The sequence below is a fragment of the Ailuropoda melanoleuca genome, chromosome 5 (assembly GCF_002007445.2).
Source record: "Ailuropoda melanoleuca isolate Jingjing chromosome 5, ASM200744v2, whole genome shotgun sequence".
NCBI classification, from domain to species: Eukaryota; Metazoa; Chordata; class Mammalia; order Carnivora; family Ursidae; genus Ailuropoda; species Ailuropoda melanoleuca.
Genome location: NC_048222.1, coordinates 102,414,940 through 102,433,284, shown reverse-complemented (window position 1 = coordinate 102,433,284; position 18,345 = coordinate 102,414,940). Strand labels below are relative to the sequence as shown.

Below are 18,345 nucleotides of genomic sequence, written 5' to 3'. Positions count from 1 at the left end.
CACATTGATGATGCCATGGGACAACGCTGGCTTCCTCTGCTCCCACTAGCACCACGCTGTGTTTCTTGCAAAGTCTTGGTCAGTGTGATGGGGGAAATGACTGTGTTTTGGTTTTTCATTTCAATTTGCATCTCTTACCAAGGAAAAGTGAGCACTTTCTTTCATTTCCTTTTTTTGTAAAATTCTGAAAAACAAGTAAAAAATCATCCAAAATCCTGCCCCTGAAATCTCTTCCTCCCTTCCTTCCTTCTTTCTTACTTGTCTGTCTTTTTTTATAAATTCGGAAGTGAATGTCTCACCCAGGTCCGCTTGCGCTGCTCAGAGGCAAACTCTATTTAGGGAAGGGCGCTGCCTCCCCGGCCCTCTCCCTCCCCAGCCCTCTGCTAGTGTCTGCAGGCACAAACATGCAGGATAAACACACTCGTGTTTTTTAAAACCAGCATGGAAAGATGAGATACAAGCTGGTCTATAATTTCCCTTTCCTAAAAGCATACTTTATCACTAAATATTTTGGATGGAGTCTTCATGGTTTTTAGCCTTTTATATTTCTTTTGTGAATTTGCATTTCATGTGTTCTGCCCACTTTTCTATTGCACGTGTTTTTCTTATTTTCCATCAGAACATATGGCATGGTACTGACTGTCATACGGTGTGTTTGGTTTTTTTTCTTAGTCTACCTTTCCCTCTTATTTTTTATTTGCTGTTACTGCTGTACAGTAGCTTAAAGAATGTTTTGCGGAGTCAGTCTGTGCTTTCTCTCCTTTGATTTCTTTGTTTGCTTTTATTGAAGTTTAGGAAATCTTTTTGTTTGCCTGCCCTGTAATCAATGAAATTGTCCCTTCTATCTGGGATTTCTGAGAATGCCACCAGTTCAAATAATGCAATAGTGTGATCACAGGACGTCTTCCGTAAAGTGCTTGCTAGTGTCCGGTCATTTGCTCCTCATAGCAGCCTGCTGTGGAGGACGAGAAGTGAAGGCAGGAGGAAGCGGGTCACTTGCCCAAGATCGCACAGCCAGCAAGAAGCCTGCAGTGAGCTTCAGTGTAGGCTGTGATCTTCCCTACAGCTCCACCTGGGCTCCTTCCCTGGTCGGGCCCACCTCCCGCTCTGGGTGACACCCTCTCCACCAAAAAGCAAAGAGCCGGCTTCTCCTTTTATCCTCCCTCTCATTTCTTGACAAGTCTGTTGCTTTGGGTCTCTGGAGTCTTCGCCCTGCCCGTGCCCCACCATCTGCTACGTCCAGGGCTGGCGTGTTCTCCCGAAGCCTGACTGGGGCCCTTCCTCCTCACTGCTGTTCTTCCCTCCCTCCCTCTCTCCCCGCCACACGTGTGCTTGTGGTACACACACACAAAGGCCATTCATTAGTTTTTCATTCCTCCATATGTCCTCTGTCTCTTCCGTCTTTTGACCACACCCTCTTTCTGTCCCCTGCTTTGTTTGGTCATGGACACTGCTTCTCGGTCATTCCACACACCCGAGTCCAGCGTTTTGAGCACTCTCCCAGTAATCACTGGCTCATATTCAGAGACAGTGGCCATGCCTGTGACTGCCCGGTCCCACATCTCTGTAGTCCCTTTTGTTTGCTCAGAATGACAGCTCTCACCAGATTGAGTGGAGAGAGGCAGCCAAGTGTTAAGAGTGACTACTGACCAGTTCACTCTTTCTCTGATTCCACTTAGAGACAGATGCTTTCTTTGTAGGTGACTGGAGGGACAGAAAGGCTCAAGGACTTGCTGTGTTGAACAGCCTTTCTTGGCCCAGGGAGAAGGGAATCCTTTTCTCCCCCAAAGCTAGAAATATACAGGGACCAGTACATGAATAAATACGGTATATAGCCAATGTTTAACTTTGGAGAATGTCTGATCATATATTATTAATGTGTTTGTTTAGCATCAAATGTAAGCAGTTAGCATTAAGATCCTGTAAGATAGGGCTTTGTGTGTTTAACTTGTCATGTTTTTAAAATACCTTCAGAATCAGAAAAAAGTTAATATGTACTTATGGGGGGAGAAACTAAAGGAGTATCAAGAAAAAAACAAAAATTCCATTTTCCCCCATGTACAGTTACAATTTCATTTTATGTCTAGTATTTATTGTAGTAAGCCTGCTGCTTTGATAGATACATGAGGCTTTCCGTACCCCAGATATGTGACATGTAGGCCTTTGAAACCTTTTATTCTTTTTCTAAGTCATGTGTCACGCAAGTGTATGTTAGAACCTCATGCATTCCTACTCTGATTTCTGCACCAACCTTCTCAAAAAAGAAGGTAAAACGAGCCAGTCTTTATTCTTTATGAAACGTGAATCCGGGGGTCAGTAGGGAGAGGACTCTCAGAGCTAGGGGATTTGCCTCTGGGCGGTCCCCAAGGATGCCTTTTCCACGCCCTGGGGTCTCATACCACCTCCCACCTGCTGGTGTCTCTGCTTCAAAGGGGCAGAGTGGTGCAAGGAAGAGAAAGAGAGAGCGTATAGGAGGACTGGAAGGCAGGAGCTGCTTCGGAATGCTAACAGGCAGGGGACTCCTCCTCCCCTTGGGCCGGTTAACAGACTACACCTAACATACAAAAAGGAAAGAGACCAAATTAGAAAACAGTTACATATATGTGTATGTATGTGTGTATATATACATATACACAAATATATATACACACACACACACAATTTATAGATAAATGTGTACTTCATGCTAAATTAAGTTTTCAAAGCCACATTTACAAAACATCCAACATATTCTTATTTACAAAAGCTTAAACTACTTGGCACACTCAGTGGAGACTGGCTGTCCTCCTAAAGTTTTTCTGTAAACAAATAACATAAGTACACAAATTATTCCTACGTTGAGTTTTTACATGATTTTTCTTCAGTAGTAGTTCATGTGAATTGCGCATACCAAATTAACAGGTGAACGTCGGAGAATTTATTGCTGCTGAAGTTAACAGCAAGCTGACCCTAAATTGCTAACAGATGTTTTTCCCTTTTAGCTCCTTTGGAATTCTGTAGGCAACAATTGTTTCTTCTTTTTGCAGAGATTGAGGGAGGTAGAGAAAGAAGGGGAATGAAAACAAACTGGAGATTGAGAAATGTATGTCTCCATTTTCACCAGTGTTGGAACATTCTGAATTTGTATGGAGTTGGTCTTCAAAAGTTAAAAAATAATAATAATAATAATTTTTTTTAAATGTAAAGTCAGTTTAAACCTTCATTTAAGGTTTCTTTTTTCTCTGTAGCAAGAAGATCCTTATAAGAAGAAGAAGCTTCAAGAGAAAAAAGAAGGAAATTTACAAAATTTAAGTTGGAATAAAAATCGAACGTGTAGAAAAAACAAGAAACGGGGTGCTGCTCAGGTCTTGAGGTGTGTTTTTACAGTCCCTTTAAAATTTTCATCTATTTTTTACTCTCTAATTTTACACTTAGCTGTTATCTTTTAATCTTATTTTTGCAACATTGGATACCGAGAGCAGAATATTGACATAGAAGTATGTTATTAAAATTAATATATATTCTGGTTATGTTTTCATTTATATTGTTAAGATACCTTGAAGTGAATAGATTTTTCGTGTTTTTACCTTAAAAAAATGCTCAAAGCTATGGGAGGTTTTAAAGAAAAAGCACAAGGCCTCCTCTGTGCTGGGCCCTTCATTCTGCCCGTGAAGCACAGGAGCATTTGGGGGGCAGGTGAGGGAGAAAACAGCTGGTGCTGGCAGGCCTCCCCTCCCCAGCATTACCCTCGCCCACATGGGGTTCCACAGTGAAAGAGAAGGAACCCGAGATTCAGTCCTGCAGAAGCTAGGTTCTTACATGTCTGGGAAGCGAGGGGCCCAGACATTATGTGTTTTGCTGAAAGCCCCACAGTTGGTAAGGGGCAGAACCAGAAGTGGTTTTCTCCTTTGGAAACCCTACTTCCTTAGGTCACTTAGTCTCCCTGAGCTTTCATTTTCTTATCAGTAAAATGAAGGCACTGGATAGTGTTTATGTAGGAATCCCATATGTTTTTTGACAGGTCAGTAGTACGTACGTTCTTTCTTTTTTTTTTTTTTTTAAGACTTTGTTTATTAATTTGAGAGAGAGCGAGTGTGCATGAGCTGGGGCGAGGGACAGAGGGAGAAGCAGGCTCCCCATTGAGCAGGGAGCCCTGTGCCTGGCTTGATCCCAGGACCCTGATATCATGGCCTGAGCCGAAGGCGGATGCTTAACTGACTGAGTCACCCAGGCGCCCCAGTAGTGCATACATTCTGACTCCCGATGCGTCTGGTGGTGTAGTCTATGAATTTTGATTTCTTGGGTTAGACTCTTAAACACCCAACATGTGTCCAAGTCGAGAGAGAGCCTGCAGGTGAGATGCTTTCTCTTGCCTTTTCCTCCCTAAGTCCATTGATGGAGCTTTCCAGGTGTCTCTTACACTGACAGTGCCTCCGTCAAGGACCCCAGTTTTATTGAGAAAATAGTATGTGACTGTCCTTGAGGGGGGGAATTAAAACCCAGCCCCTGGGGTTTAAAGCCTGTTTCCTCCTGAGTCATCCCAACATCCTCCCCACTCTGGCTTTTTCTCCTTTTGAGTTCTGGCATCTGGGGATTGCTTTCTTGTAGGCTCAGCTAGATATTTATATGTGTTTCTGACAGATTGTTCTCTAGTGGTTCCAGATCTTCTGTGGAAGGGGCCCCACCTTGCTGCAGTCTCGCTTGTTGTGGGAAGGGGACTGCGCAGCGCAGCCCACATGGAGGCAGGGACCATGGGACGGGAAGCAATGCAGTGCTGCTCACATCGTGTGTCCCTAGGTCCCCGAGGAGGCTGCAGTCTGGAGCTCAGAGCTGGTGATTGAGCAGTATAGCCGCTCCCAGCCCTGTTGTGCTGTGCACTCTGCTGGAGAGCAGTCAGGCAGCTCCAAGGTCCCTGGCTCACGCTGAGCACACAGCAGAATGCAAGGATGAAAACAGAATAGACTTGTTGTTAGTTTGTTGATAATACCAAATACTATTGATTGGTAATTATCCTTTTTATTTATAAATAAACTTATAGAAAGGAGAGTTACACCTTATATTCTTTCTACATGTATTTTCATAAATATTTGATTGACGTGGGTCACTCTAAAGTATTACATTTTTGGGGCACCGGGGTGGCTCAGTCGGTTAAGCATATCTGCCTTCAGCTCAGGTCATGATCCCAGGGTCCTGGATTGAGCCCCGCATTGGGCTCCTGGCTCGGGGGGGAGTCAGCTTCTCCCTCTTGCTCTGCCTTCCACTGCCCCTGCTTGTGTGCTCTCTCCCTCTGTCAAATAAATGAATAAAATCTTTTTCAAAAAAATTAGGTATTGGGGCGCCTGCGTGGCACAGCGGTTAAGCATCTGCCTTCGGCTCGGCGTGATCCCGGCGTTATGGGATCGAGCCCCACATCAGGCTCCTCCGCTATGAGCCTGCTTCTTCCTCTCCCACTCCCCCTGCTTGTGTTCCTTCTCTCGCTGGCTGTCTCTATCTCTGTTGAATAAATAAATAAAATCTTTAAAAAAAAATTAGGTATTATACTTTCCTGATATGAACATACAGGAAGATACAAAATTTGAGTGGAATTTCACCGATTAAGTATCCTGGTATATTTCTACAAGCAGATTTCTGACATGCTGAAGAAACAAGTTGTTAAAATAGAACGGTCAAGTAGCTTGTAGCTAATCAGAATGTTTTGAGAACATGATGCTTAAGAAGAAGGTGGTTGTCAGATTGTTTCCTTGGCTCTTGCATCTGTTGTACTCTTTACCTTGAGTGGTCAGAAACCAGTGAAACCACGTGCTACGGCTCACATGTTTTGTCTTCCTAACTGCTGTCCTACAAACCACGAGGTACTGAAATCGCACCATGTGACTAGCCATCTGCGCACCCTGTGGCGTCCTCTACCCATTTCTGTCTCACCATTTGCAAAACCCTAGTTCACGGTCTAGTAGAGAGGTGGTATCATTGGGCCGTGAACTCCTTGGGAAAAGAACTCGATGCTTTGTAAATGTTACACCTTTCCTAACAATACATGGCACGTGGTTGTCATTCAACAACTATTTGCTAAATGAATGGATGAGAAAAGATTTAAAATAACACTCAGTACCTTCCCCCGAACACCAAGGAGCAGGTTTATCTATTGAGAATCATACTTGATGCTAAAGCCAAGGAAGACGGGCCAAGAGTCCTGGGTTCTGTCCTGGATTGGCCACTTATGAGATGATGGAGGGACTCATTTAACCTTGTGGAGTTTTATTCCTCTCCCTGTGAACTAGGAAGTCGATTAAATGAGCTCCAATTTGAGTATAGTTGTAAAACAGCAAAATCTTTGTCTTCTTGATATCCCTCTCTTACTCAGTATCTTCTCCCCCAAATTCCTAAGAACAGAGGTCTTGAGTTGTCCCAGGTTCGTATTTTCACCGCTAATAAGTCTCCTGGAAAGCAAGGACGGATGGATGATGACATTCAGATGGGATTTTTTTTGTGGTTCTTCTAGGCCTTCTGAACAGAGTGAATTAAAACTTGTGTGCAACGAATTTGAAAGGTCTGAGCTGAGCAGTGACATCAGTGTCAGAAACTGGTGTATACAGGAAAATCCTGGGGAAATTTGTAAGATGGATACTGGCATTGGAAGCAGCTTGCCTGCGGCACAGGGAGAAGCAGGTATGTAACTGTACTGAGCTGTGATTGGTGCTTCTGTCGGGAGTTTGGTTCCTCTAAGAAGTATCCATTGTAAAAAAAAATGGGTCTTGAGATTATCACTTTACAGGCAACTTGGCTTAAGGAAGCCCGAATGGAAAGCTATGAGGACGAGACTGGAAACCTGAGATTCTTTTGAACCTGGGCAGACCTCTAGTGTTGCCCCCTCCGCCCTCCCCCTTCCCCTAAAACCTGGCCATTCTCCACTCTCCCCATGCAGAGTGCTGAAGGAACAGTGGTTGCTTACTCTGGGGGGTAGCCAGGTGAGAACCGTGTTCTTCTCACACACCTGAGCCAGGTGGTTCCTGCAGACCAGGCTGCTGGCCCACCTGAGAACTGCTGGGCAGTATCTCTGGGAGTGGGAGGTGGAGGGCACACACAGCTGGGTCCAGGGTAGGGCAGAGGATAGCGGGAGGCTCAGGGGCCACTGAAGTTGGCTGTATCGCTGGGGGAGTTGTAATCCTCCTGGGCAACACCCGTGTTCCCAGACACACGTCCATGTCAGTGCGCACAGGCTGGCAGACATGCAAGCTGACAGTTAGTGAGTTTCTCTCTCCGTTCTCTCATTCATTCCCTTGACATGCGTCTTGCTTTGTGGTCTTATTGGAGGTTCTTTCCACCTATACATAAATAATAATTTGAAGCTCTTAGTGGAAATCTTAATAAGAGGGATGAGGCATTACCTATGAATTTCCAGTCTGGCCGAGGAGCCTGTTTTCTTCCCAGGAGTGTTTATTTCCAGAACCATTGTTAGATCATGGTTATCATTGGCATTCGCTGTCTGAGCCCCAGACACACGTGAGCGTCCATCCCGCAGGCAGGACAGGCAGAGCTCGTCCCCCATGCTTCCTTCAGGTCCCGTCATTGGTCTCAGGGGACGTCTTCCTTCTCCCTGGATGAGCAGAGGCAGCAGACCCGGAAGCTGAACTTGGCCTTCTTCATAATTTTACCTCTCTCCTTTGATGAGACGTGGCATCGAGTTGAGAACTGTTTAAATGAAACGTGACATCTCTCTCCCTTGCTGCAGAGGGTTTCTGCCAGAAGCCCGGGAAGAAGTGCGTGGAGAAGTCTTCCTCCGATTCCAGCTCGGACTGCGGCAGCTCGTCGGGCAGCGTGCGGGCCAGCCGGGGCAGCTGGGGCAGCTGGAGCAGCAGCAGCTCCGACGGGGACAAGAAGCCCGTGGTGGCCCCCCCGCACTTCCTGCCAGCCGGTGAGTCCCTCCGGAGCCGCCCGCGCTCCTGGCCGGCCTCCCGCCCTGCTGCCCAGCCCGGTACCGGGCCTGGCTCTGCCTTCCAGCGCCCGGAGCACACGCGTGGGCCTGCAGATCGGACCATTTACTTAGCTTTGGATTTCCTTCACTCTCTTGTTTTTCCTCCTTCCTTTTTCTCCCCTCCCTTCCCCGTGCCGCCATCATCATCATCATCATCATTTTAATGTCGATCTTTGAAACAGGTCAAAGAACTTCCACATTTATCATATTACTTGCACGTTTTTATTATGGTAAAATATCAAACCAGAATTTACTGGTTTTAAGTGTACCATTCAGTGGCATTAAGAGCACTCCTATTGTGTAACCATCCCCACCATCCGTTCCGCGACTCTTCTTATCAGTCCAAACAGACTCTGCACTTTTAAACAAGGGCTGTCCGTTCCCCGCTCCCCAGCCCCTGGAAGCCTCTCGGCTACTCCCTGTCTCGATGAATTTGACTACTCTAGTGTCTAAGTAGATCACACAATGGTTGTCCTTTTGTGTCTGGCTTATTTCACTTAGCGTCAATTCTTTAAGGTTCATCCATCCTTCCCTTTTCCGGCTGACACTATTCCATCGCATGTATGTACTGCACTCTGATTATCCATTCATCTGTTGATGGCCGCTGTGTGTGTTCACACCTTTTGGCTCTTGTGCATAATGCTGCTGTGAACATTGTGGCCCTCTCTTATTTTTGAGAAATTTGAAGATTTGGGAAAGGTCAAAAAATTAACTTACTTTTGTTATATTTACCCTCGGTTTCTTTTTTTTTTTTTTTTCATTTTTTAAAATTTAAATTTAATTAGCATGTAATGTATTATTTGTTTCAGGGGTACAGGTCTGTGATTCACCTGTCTTATATAATCCCCAGTGCTCATTAGGTGTTTTTTTTTTTTTTTTAATAATGCCTGGTAGTCTGTTCCACTTTTGCCTCCTCAAGAGAATCACTGTCCACTGTCGTGAACCTGGCGTGTATTCTTTTAGTCCATATTTTATTTTACCTTCATATGTCCATCAACAGAGTATAGAGTATTTGTGACTTACGTAAAGGAAATCACACTAAAGTATATCATTCTGCATGTTGCTTCTTTCACTAGGTGTTTTTTTAAGCTCTGTGACCACATAAAGATGGAGTTCATTCCTTTTCACGGTGATTTTTAACATAGTCAGCAGTCTTTGTGTAAGGAAACGGTGGGGAGATTGAGACGTTCACATGTGTGAGGACTTCATTCCTGGTTACACAGGCATGGCTCCCACACAGCCTTGAGAGGGAGGGCCAGCGCCCCCAGGCCAGGCTGAGATGTGAGATTTGGCGGCTCAGCACCAGGGGCATGGGCGAACCCTGTCTCCTCCCCCAGGTGGGCCACTTCAGTCCACAGACGGCTCCTCTTCTCTGTCTCCTCCCGGCAGTGAGACCTATAAAAGAAGGTCTTGTCTGAAAGACCACGGCACTATAGCCATAAAAATCTACACAAAGCTCCCACATGTGTCTTCAGGCTGTGTTTCATTATCAGCTCCACCCCCCCCAGGAGCCTTTGAGACATTGTTCGCTTAATGACCCCCCATAAAATTGTAATATCACTGGTATGCACTGTTTATTACTGTGTACTATGCTTCAGGCATAAAGAGTTAAGATCTTCTCAGAAACACAGCCGTCCTGCCCCCTCTGGGGGACACTGTCCTTGCCTACCTGGAGATGCACCCAGGCTCAGATGAAGGCAGGCAGGCCCATGGGCTTTGATAGCAGGGATGCGTTTGGCCTGAGGAAGCTTGGTTTTCCAGCCTACACCAAGCACAGCTCCATCTACCGCTGAAGACGAAGTTCGCCTGACGAAGCTAACTCAAGATTTAAAAACGTCAGTCCTTAGTAACAAAGAATAGAGGTGCCGCTTTTGCTTGGGGAAGGCCAACAGGAGTAAGATGATAAAAATTATTGATGGTGTTGCTATACAGTGACTTAATATGTAGTTTGTAAGTTGTTTGAGGATTATGTACTATCAGGAAAATGTCCCCAGTATAGAGAATGCTGTAAAAGACCATAAAGACAAAGTAAATGTGGAGTATGACCCCAATTTTATACGTATGTGTATACATAAAATAGATTGTAAGGAAATACACCGATGTTGAATGGCAGTATAATTGCAGGGGACTTCTGTTTTTCTTCTGTAAACTTATGTTTATTTTCATAGATTCCCTACAATGTCACTTTTACAAACTGTGGGGGTCTATTTATACAGCAAGATTTCTTTCATCAGGAAAATCCCTGTGAGAAAGTTACATAATATTAATGGTTTCATCTTTTTTCCATAATTAAAACACTGAATCCAAAATTCATTCATTTAAATGTTGAGTTTCAGTAAGTTTTCAATGACAAGATAAATATAACAGATTTTTTAAAAAATAAAATTGCTGAATGCGAAAATCGGTCAAAAGTGAGAAATAAACGGCTCATTCAGGGTGATACTAGCAGTCTGCACTTTAATTCATAACACAGTTGAATTACACTTGTAAAACCTTGTGATCATTTTTTTGCTTCCATGCAGGAGACAATGTTTCACACAATGACTTTTCTTCGGAAGCTCCCATCTCCTTGAATCTTTCTCATGACATCTGCAATCCCACGTAAGTGTTTAGGTCTCTCGCTCTGGCAGTGTGTTTTAGGTACTGCTTTCTCTGTCGTTGTGCTGCTGCTTTGTACTTGGTGCTGCAGGTGGAAAGAGGAAAGCTTTTTAAGAATGAGAGCAAGTAACATCCAATTTTGCTAATAATTCAGAAAACAGGTCCTTCCGAGTAAATACGTTTCACGTGGGCATGTCTGGGAGCCCCATTGCTGCCAGTGGTATAGCCATGTTGGAACACATCCCATCTCTTTGGCGCCTGGGTGGCTCAGTCGGTTAAGCGTCTGACCTCCGCTCAGGTCGTGATCCCAGGTCCTGGGAGGGAGTCCTACATTGGGCTCCAGGCTCAGGCTCAGTGGGGGTCTGCTTCTCTCTCTCCCTCTGCCCCTCCCCCAGCTTGTGTGTGCACGTGCTCTCTCTGTCTCTCTCAAAAAAATATATAAAATTAAAAAAAAAAAAAAACCCACCACATCTCATTCCTGAAAGCAGAGAAACCGCAGTTATTGTAGGGTGGGCGTCATCTGCTCTTTGCTAGGACTTGAAATAAAACTGAGCACTGATGACATAGGGAGTTTTGCAGGAACCTAGCAGATACTCCCACGGTTATGACTTCACTGTGTGATGATGGCTGCCCCATCTGACAGAATTGACAAGTGGCTTTTATTCAGTGGGACAAGAGGAGGGGACGCAGCAAGCAGAGGGTTTTCGAGTGAGAACGCGAGCCCATTTCCTTAGGCGCCTGTCACGCTGTGAGAGGACAGGAGGCTGTCGTTAAAATTAAATGGATGCACTTGTGGAGAAGGGAATTCAGCAGAGGGGCGAGGCAAGCTGTCCGTGGACTGTGTTGCAAGCGGTGGAACGCACGCGAAGAGGGATTGATACCCGCTGCCAGCTGGTGCTGGGCAGGCGGGAGCCTGCAGTTTGCCTCAGTTAAAATTATTTTGTTGTTTGTTAGAAACAGGCTTTTCTGGGTCTTGGAAATTGGATGTCCCTTAACCCCTTTCTGGCTGTGTACCTTTGTGTCTCTAGTATTCATGTTTCTTGGGGGAAGAATTCACGTAAAACTCAGACTTGGTTGAACAAAGTTGGTACGTCCTCGTACAGAAGAAACCCGTAGATCCTCATTTTCTGGCTTTCTCCGCAGGACCATGAATAACCTCCCGCAGTATGCAGAGCCTCCCGGTCCCAGCCTCCCTGCCGGGCCTGCGGGCACTGAAGAAGATAGAGGTGAGGCCCAGACTCTTGCTCCAGGCACCAGCCAGCGGTTCCGCCGCATCGCAGGCCAGGAGCTTGTGAAGATGCAGGTTGGGTAGGGGCCGGCCCTCACGTCCAAGCCATGTCAGCTGGGCTTCCGTGACACCTGCCCTCTGGACCGGCATCATCAGGGGCCGCCGACTCGGGCTGCCCCTGCCTTGTAGGCGAGGCCTTGTGTCTTCTGTTTTCCTCTCGTGCCTGCTTCCCGCGTGGCTGGGGTCAGGGACTGTGGCAAGATAAGCCCTATGTTCACTCCCTGTGGCATCATTGAGCTCTAATACACGGACTTGCTTTTGCTTATATAAATTAAGCTAGTTTTGAAAATTGCCCTACACCTTGGAGCCGACTTTGAAAGCGTGGGCTTCTGTGCTGTTCTTTGGATAAATTTTTGACTTGCTATTGTTGAATCGTCAGCGGAACAATGGCGTTCTCCTTAGGCCCCATCTTTCTGCTTTATATTGTGAAAGTATATCCCGAAAGGGGTCAGGGAAGGCAGAAATGGTCAGCATGTGTGGGTGACTTTCGGGGAGTGTTTTCTAGGAGAGATGGGAAGCTGCAGGAAGGGTGGGATGAGAGCTGAGGAGGGAAGAGGGTAGACTGAGAGGCCTTGTTCTCTTCCCTAGGTCTTTACCCACCCGGAGACCTGTGGCCCACACAGCCCGTGTGTGTGACAAGCAGCTTCAACTGCGCTGTGGAGAACGGCCTGCCTGGCGTGGTGCAGGGCCCGGCCCCCGTACATAATAGGTACGGAGTCTTTTCTCTGACCGTTGCCTTGCCTCGCCTAAGGGCTTGCCACAGGGATTGGAGTTCAGTCTGTCAGGCAGGCCTTACAAAATTGGGGGCCAGGCTTCCTTCCCCAGTGCACCTTAGCTGGATGTTTCCATCTGCCTTTGGAGTTGCATTGTGATGTCTTAGAAGATAACAGACATGGGTGAGAGAAACATGAAAGAAAGTGAGAGTAACCTAGCTGCTGACCCCATCATTACTTTCCTCCTTAAGTTGAAAAGATGCTCTGCTAATAGAGGCCAGTTTGAAAAAACAATCACTCACAATTCCTACCACCTGACGGAGCAAAGATTGCCATCGGCCATGGTATTCCTCATGAACACATTTAAAATGTTAAGAAATATCTGATAGTTTGAGTATTGCAAGACAGTTATACTCTAGCAATTTCTTAAATTTGCTACGGGATGCCAGTGACGTTCAGTGATAAGGTGAGAAAATGTCGGCATCTATGTTTGATCACAGAATCTATTTGAAGCCTTCTCTTTTGGTTCAGTTTAGTACAGTGGTATTTACGTTCTTCTGTCTATCATGTTACTCCAGTTCGTAATCGTGATCGAAGTATCTGTCTCGAACCAGTCCTGATGGTTTTGGTTCCCCTGAGACGAATGCCGACCTTGCCCCGGGTGAGGGGGATGGTTTAGAGCAGCAGCCGCTGAGGCCCAGAGCCGCAGGGTGGTGCACTCGGGCTCCCGCAGTGCTCCCAGAGGGCTCTGAAAGCCACGGCCAGCTGTGGCTTCTGCCTCCGGTCAGACCTAGCCCACCTGGTGACGAAGCAGGCGTGCTCCTCCGCGGAGCCGTCCGTCCAGCTAGGCTGGGTCATTATCCGTGGGGAGCGTTCAGTCGGGAAAGCTTGGATCCTGTGACTTGAAAAAGTACATCTTCTGTCTTCCAAGACTGAGGGATGAGCAGTGATTAGGATGCTGGGCCATAAAATTGTTTTCCTCTTTCTTTACTCGGTCTTTTGACGTCCTGTTCCTGAAACGAGACCTCCTGTGTTTTGTAGCAGCTTCATTGACTGGAGCGCAGCCTGCGAAGGCCAGTTCCCCAGCGTGTACTGTCCGTTGGAACTGAACGATTATAATGCCTTTCCGGAAGGTAAAAGCTATTCGGACAATCCGATGCCATTCTTCTCCTCTCAGAAAAGTCAAAGCAGGAAGTGGGTGGGCCCGAGGCGTTCACTGCAGAAAAATGGACCTTTTTAAAAGCAGCTTCGGTGTAATTGACCTAGAACATGGTATTAGTTTCAGGCCTACAACATAATGCTTGGCAGTGGGTATGTATTGGGCAGTGACGGCTGCAGTAAGTCTAGTCCCCACCCATCCCCATACATGGTTCCAGATGTTCTCTCTGTGAGGACCTCTTCTGAGATATGTCTTAGCACCTTCCAAGTACACGACAGGATAGTGTTGACTCTGCTCACCACGGCCGTGCATTACATCTCCAGGACTGATTCGTCTTATCACGGGGAGTGCGTACCGCTCGAGCACCTTCACCCGTTTTGCATACACCCCACTCCCCTCCACCCCCCACCCCTGCCTCTGACAACCACCAGTCTGTTCTCTGTATTCATGAGCTTGGTTTTTTGTTATTTGTTTGGTAGGAATGTGCCTTAAAAAATTAAACAGAGGAACATAGGGGAAGGGAAGGAAAAATAAGACAAAAATCAGGGAGACAAACCATAAGAGACTCTTAACTCTAGGAAACAAACTGAGGGTAGCTGGAGGGGAGGGAGTTGGGTGTCTGGGGTAACTGGGTGATGGACAGTGAGGAGGGCATGTGATGTGATATGCAACTGGTGAATCACTAAATTCTAACTCTGAAACTAATAATGCATTATATGTTAATTAAATTGAATTTTTTAAAAAAAGGATAAAAAAAGGAGAATGCGCCTTTACCAGTGAGAACCTTTGAGAACGGCCTCACAGGAAGCTGCCGAATAGTATCATGTGGGTTCAGTTGTGCAGGCCTGCTGCGTATAATTTTAGGTGACCTCAAAAAGCCCCCTCAACCTGGCTGTCTGGGGGCTGCTACAAATAACCCTGATCTCTTTGGTCCTTCAGATTTGGTAGACCAGGGTCATTTGGATTTCTGTGACCTAGGATTGTAGATTCTCCATCGGGAGGCTGAGGCTTTAGATGTTTGCTACTCTTCTTAGGCAAGTCCCTTGTGAGGTGGAAGCCCGTGCGTGCTTGTTCCTCAGCGGGGCCTGACTCCTCCGCCCCGAGTAGTGCAGCGGGAGGACGGAACAGACGGCTGGGAGGGGAAACTGGGGGACATTGCGAGGGCTTGGGCTCAAGCATCGGTAATAATAAACAGTAAGAGCTACGAGACTTCCCTCATAAGCTGCAAAATGTCCTTATGATACATTACAGTCCGATCGCAGCTTCTCATAGTGGGGCTGCCTCTTGAGGGAAGCTCTAAGCGGTGTAAGCAGATGGACGGCCCGGATTTTGATACCTGCCTTGCTCCGTGCGCACCACAGGAGGGTGCTGTGGCTCTCTTCCCGGGCTCGTGCGGCTCGCTGTTACAGCAGCACCCTGTTATCCGGTGTCCGGGCTGTGCTTTCAGTTACCCGCGCTCAGCTGCCCTCCAGAAGCGACGCTCCCCTGGCTGACCTCCTGTCAGAGGGCCGTAGCAGCCTGATGCTGCGTCACAGGGTCTGCCGCAGGCGGCTTACCATCTCTCAGCCTCGCAAGAGGATGAGTGCGGTACAACAAGATATTTTGAGAGGGAAAGAGAAAAAGAGGGCACATTCACGTAACCTTTATTCCAGTATGTTGTTACAGTTTTCCTATTTTATTAATCTTTTACTGTGCCTAATTTATAAACTATACTGTGCCCCAGGTATTTACGTATAGGAAGAAAACATCACATCCAGAGGGTTCGGGAGTATCGTGGCTTCAGGCATCCACTGGGGGTCCTGGAGCATGTCTCCCGAAGATAAAGGGGGGGCACCTGTACCTTCCTACTTCACTAAGAAGTGCTGGTTTCGTATTGCTTTAGTCACTCCGTATGGTACATGTGCAGGAAGCTGAGGTCGGCACGGCACGTAATAAAAGCAAACGTTAAGGACTGGTAAGAATCTTGACACGATTCCAGTCTGCAGGAGTGTTTATTAGAAAGGCTTCCATCAGATTGTCAAATACAGAACAGCAAGCCCAGAGGAAGACCTTCCTTCCTGAGGGCTTCCCGGGGAGCATATCTGATAAATAGTTTTAACCTTGAGAACGACGGTGTAACGGCCCGCCTGTCCCCATGGGGTGAGTGTCTACACCTGTCTTCACCTCGTCAGTATGGTAAGGCCTTGAGAGCTGTTGGCCTGAGAGTGAGAATTCAGATCTCGCTGTAAAGATGTCTACCTATGTTGTTGTCTTCCACTCTTTGTAGAAAACATGAATTACCCCAATGGCTTCCCTTGTCCGGCCGAAATTCAGACAGACTTTCTGGATCACAACACTCCGTCTACCTGGAGCCCCCCGCCCAACATGCCGACTGCCTGGGGACACGCGGGTCTGCTCAGTTCTCCGGTCAGTGCCGTCACCCCCGGGGCAGCTCCGAGTTTTTTCTGGTGCTTCTTTAATCCTGGTCTTCCTTCACTTCGGAGCCAGGTTCAGATCAGCCAAAGCCCGGCGCGTTGCCTTCAGATCGCAGAAGCCGGGCTGGCCGCCCTCTGAAGGGCCTGCCGCGTAGTCACACGGGTGGGGGCTTGTGGACGCGGGCAGCCGGGCTGCCCGACTGAGAAAGGCGTCCCAGAGGACGCGGAGGAGGGAGGGTGTGTCGCTAGAATTGAATTGGGGCCACGAAGCCCTCGTGACACGGCTGCGTCTATGCAGTCCTGCTGACCTTTTCGTCTGTGCCCGGAGAGGAACGAAGGTCGCTCATTGGTCAGTGAGTGGGTCCCGAGGGCTGCCTGCCTGTCAGCTCCCTTCTGAGCCTAAAAGCCCCATGCCTGCTCCCTCTCACATCCACTCAAGACACTTTTTACGGATCGAGGGCATTTGACCTAGGGGTTCTTCCTTGGGTTGAAAATAATTAATCCAGTGAGATGAGGCTTTCACAACCCTCCGTTTGAGAAAAATGGCTCTGAGGCAGCCCAGAGAGTTGAGAATAGTTTAATGACTTCCCAGTGACTTGGGTGGGTACCACTGTGGTGTCCACGGGTTTGCGTTCAACCCTGATGCTGCCTTTCTGAGGCTTCTGTTTTTTAAAAAAAAATTTTTTTTCCTCCTCCTCTTGTACTCCTCAGCCCTACCTCACAAGCACCCGAAGCTTGTCTCCAATGTCTGGACTTTTTGGTTCCATCTGGGCCCCGCAAAGTGATGTATATGAAAGTTGCTGCCCCATCAATCCCACCACGGAACATTCGACTCACATGGAAAACCAGGCTGTCATGTGCAAGGAATACTACCCAGGGTTTAACCCGTTTCGTGCCTATATGAACCTGGACATATGGACTACCACAGCGAACAGGAATGCAAGCTTCCCACTGTCTAGGGACTCGAGCTACTGTGGGAATGTGTGAAAAGAATTTGATTTTTAAACAATGTGAATAAAGAGGCTTGTGTTTTGATTACTAGCGTAACCTGGTTGTTGAGATAGATTATGACATTGGTGGATATTTTGGCACTTTTGTATGAAAATAAATTTTTTTTATGAATCTGGGTGCTCTACTTTTTTTAACCCATTACAAATCACTGGTAGAAACGTAAGCATCCGTATGTCATAACTTCTTCATAATTGAAGAAGTGTGTCAGACATGCCACAGGTTTTAAATTGGAACAAGGGGGACGTCTATGAAGGTAAGAGTTGAGAAAGGGGGGGCTTCTATGGTTCTCCCCTCCTTGGGCATCAGAATCCTCCCCCTGCCTCGGGGAACTTCAAAAACGACCTTTATCTGGTGACATTCCCAGAGATTCTGATTGAACTGACCTGTGGCTCAGGCCACCGGGATTTTGCTTCAAGCTCTCCAGGGGTCGTGATGCGCAGCCCATGTTGAGAGCTGCGGGTTTGTAGCCCAGCAGGGCAGCCTGCCCCCTCGCCTGCTCCCCCTTCTCGGGCTGGGCTGGCTCTCTCCGGGGTGCTGGCGGCCGTGGCTGCTGGGCGAAGCGGAGAGCCCGGTCAGTAGAGCAAGGGTCCCCTCCCCTCCATCCCGCCAGGGTGGGGGCAGCAGCCGCAGCGGGGACATTCTGGTAAGTGTTTGGTTTCCCTCCGCGGGAGCAGGCTTACTCCAAATACAAAAACTCAGGGGAGTTAGGGAGCCAAACATGTTTGCCAGACCCGTTTGTATCTGCTTGTCAGTGATTTTAGAAATACATCAGATGGCGGAAGTATCTATGTGCATGTGTAAACTTTGAAAACATTTTTAACTTTTAATAAAAATGTCTTATTTTTACACTTTGTCTTGTCTTTATTGGAAATTCAGCAGGAGAGAGTTTCGGGTGGAGTGCGGGGTACGCTGGCTTTGGATTTCTCGTTGCCATGGCTGCCAGGGGCCGAGGAGGGCGGCGTCCTGCAAACCCGGGACTGCCCTTCTGTAAGGGTGCCTCTGAGCAGGCACAGCTGCTAGAAACCACTCAGGCTGCCAGGTTAGAATCCGGATTTGGGTAAAACAGACCTCCCACCCCCAGTGCTGTTGAATAGTGGTAAAATAATTTGGATTCTAGGTATATACCCAAAAGAATGGAAGGCAGGGGCTTAAATGTTGCACACCCATGTTCACAGCAGCATCATTCACAATAGCTAAGAGGTGAGAACGAC

General features: G+C 47.3%; 1 protein-coding gene across 1 annotated transcript in view; it reads left to right on the top strand.

The window, feature by feature from the left end:
* Positions 1-17,245, top strand: part of TMEM131L (transmembrane 131 like) — a gene marked incomplete at its 5' end in the record, with an annotated part of 156,097 nt that extends 138,852 nt beyond the window's left edge. Inside the window, 9 exons of the mRNA XM_034661733.1 lie at positions 3,228-3,352; positions 6,479-6,645; positions 7,709-7,891; positions 10,474-10,552; positions 11,693-11,775; positions 12,426-12,546; positions 13,553-13,683; positions 15,976-16,115; positions 16,835-17,245. Coding sequence (XP_034517624.1) covers positions 3,228-3,352; positions 6,479-6,645; positions 7,709-7,891; positions 10,474-10,552; positions 11,693-11,775; positions 12,426-12,546; positions 13,553-13,683; positions 15,976-16,115; positions 16,835-17,110 — 1,305 coding nt within the window. The remainder of the gene's footprint in view (positions 1-3,227; positions 3,353-6,478; positions 6,646-7,708; positions 7,892-10,473; positions 10,553-11,692; positions 11,776-12,425; positions 12,547-13,552; positions 13,684-15,975; positions 16,116-16,834) is intronic.
* Positions 17,246-18,345: the final 1,100 nt, after the last annotated feature.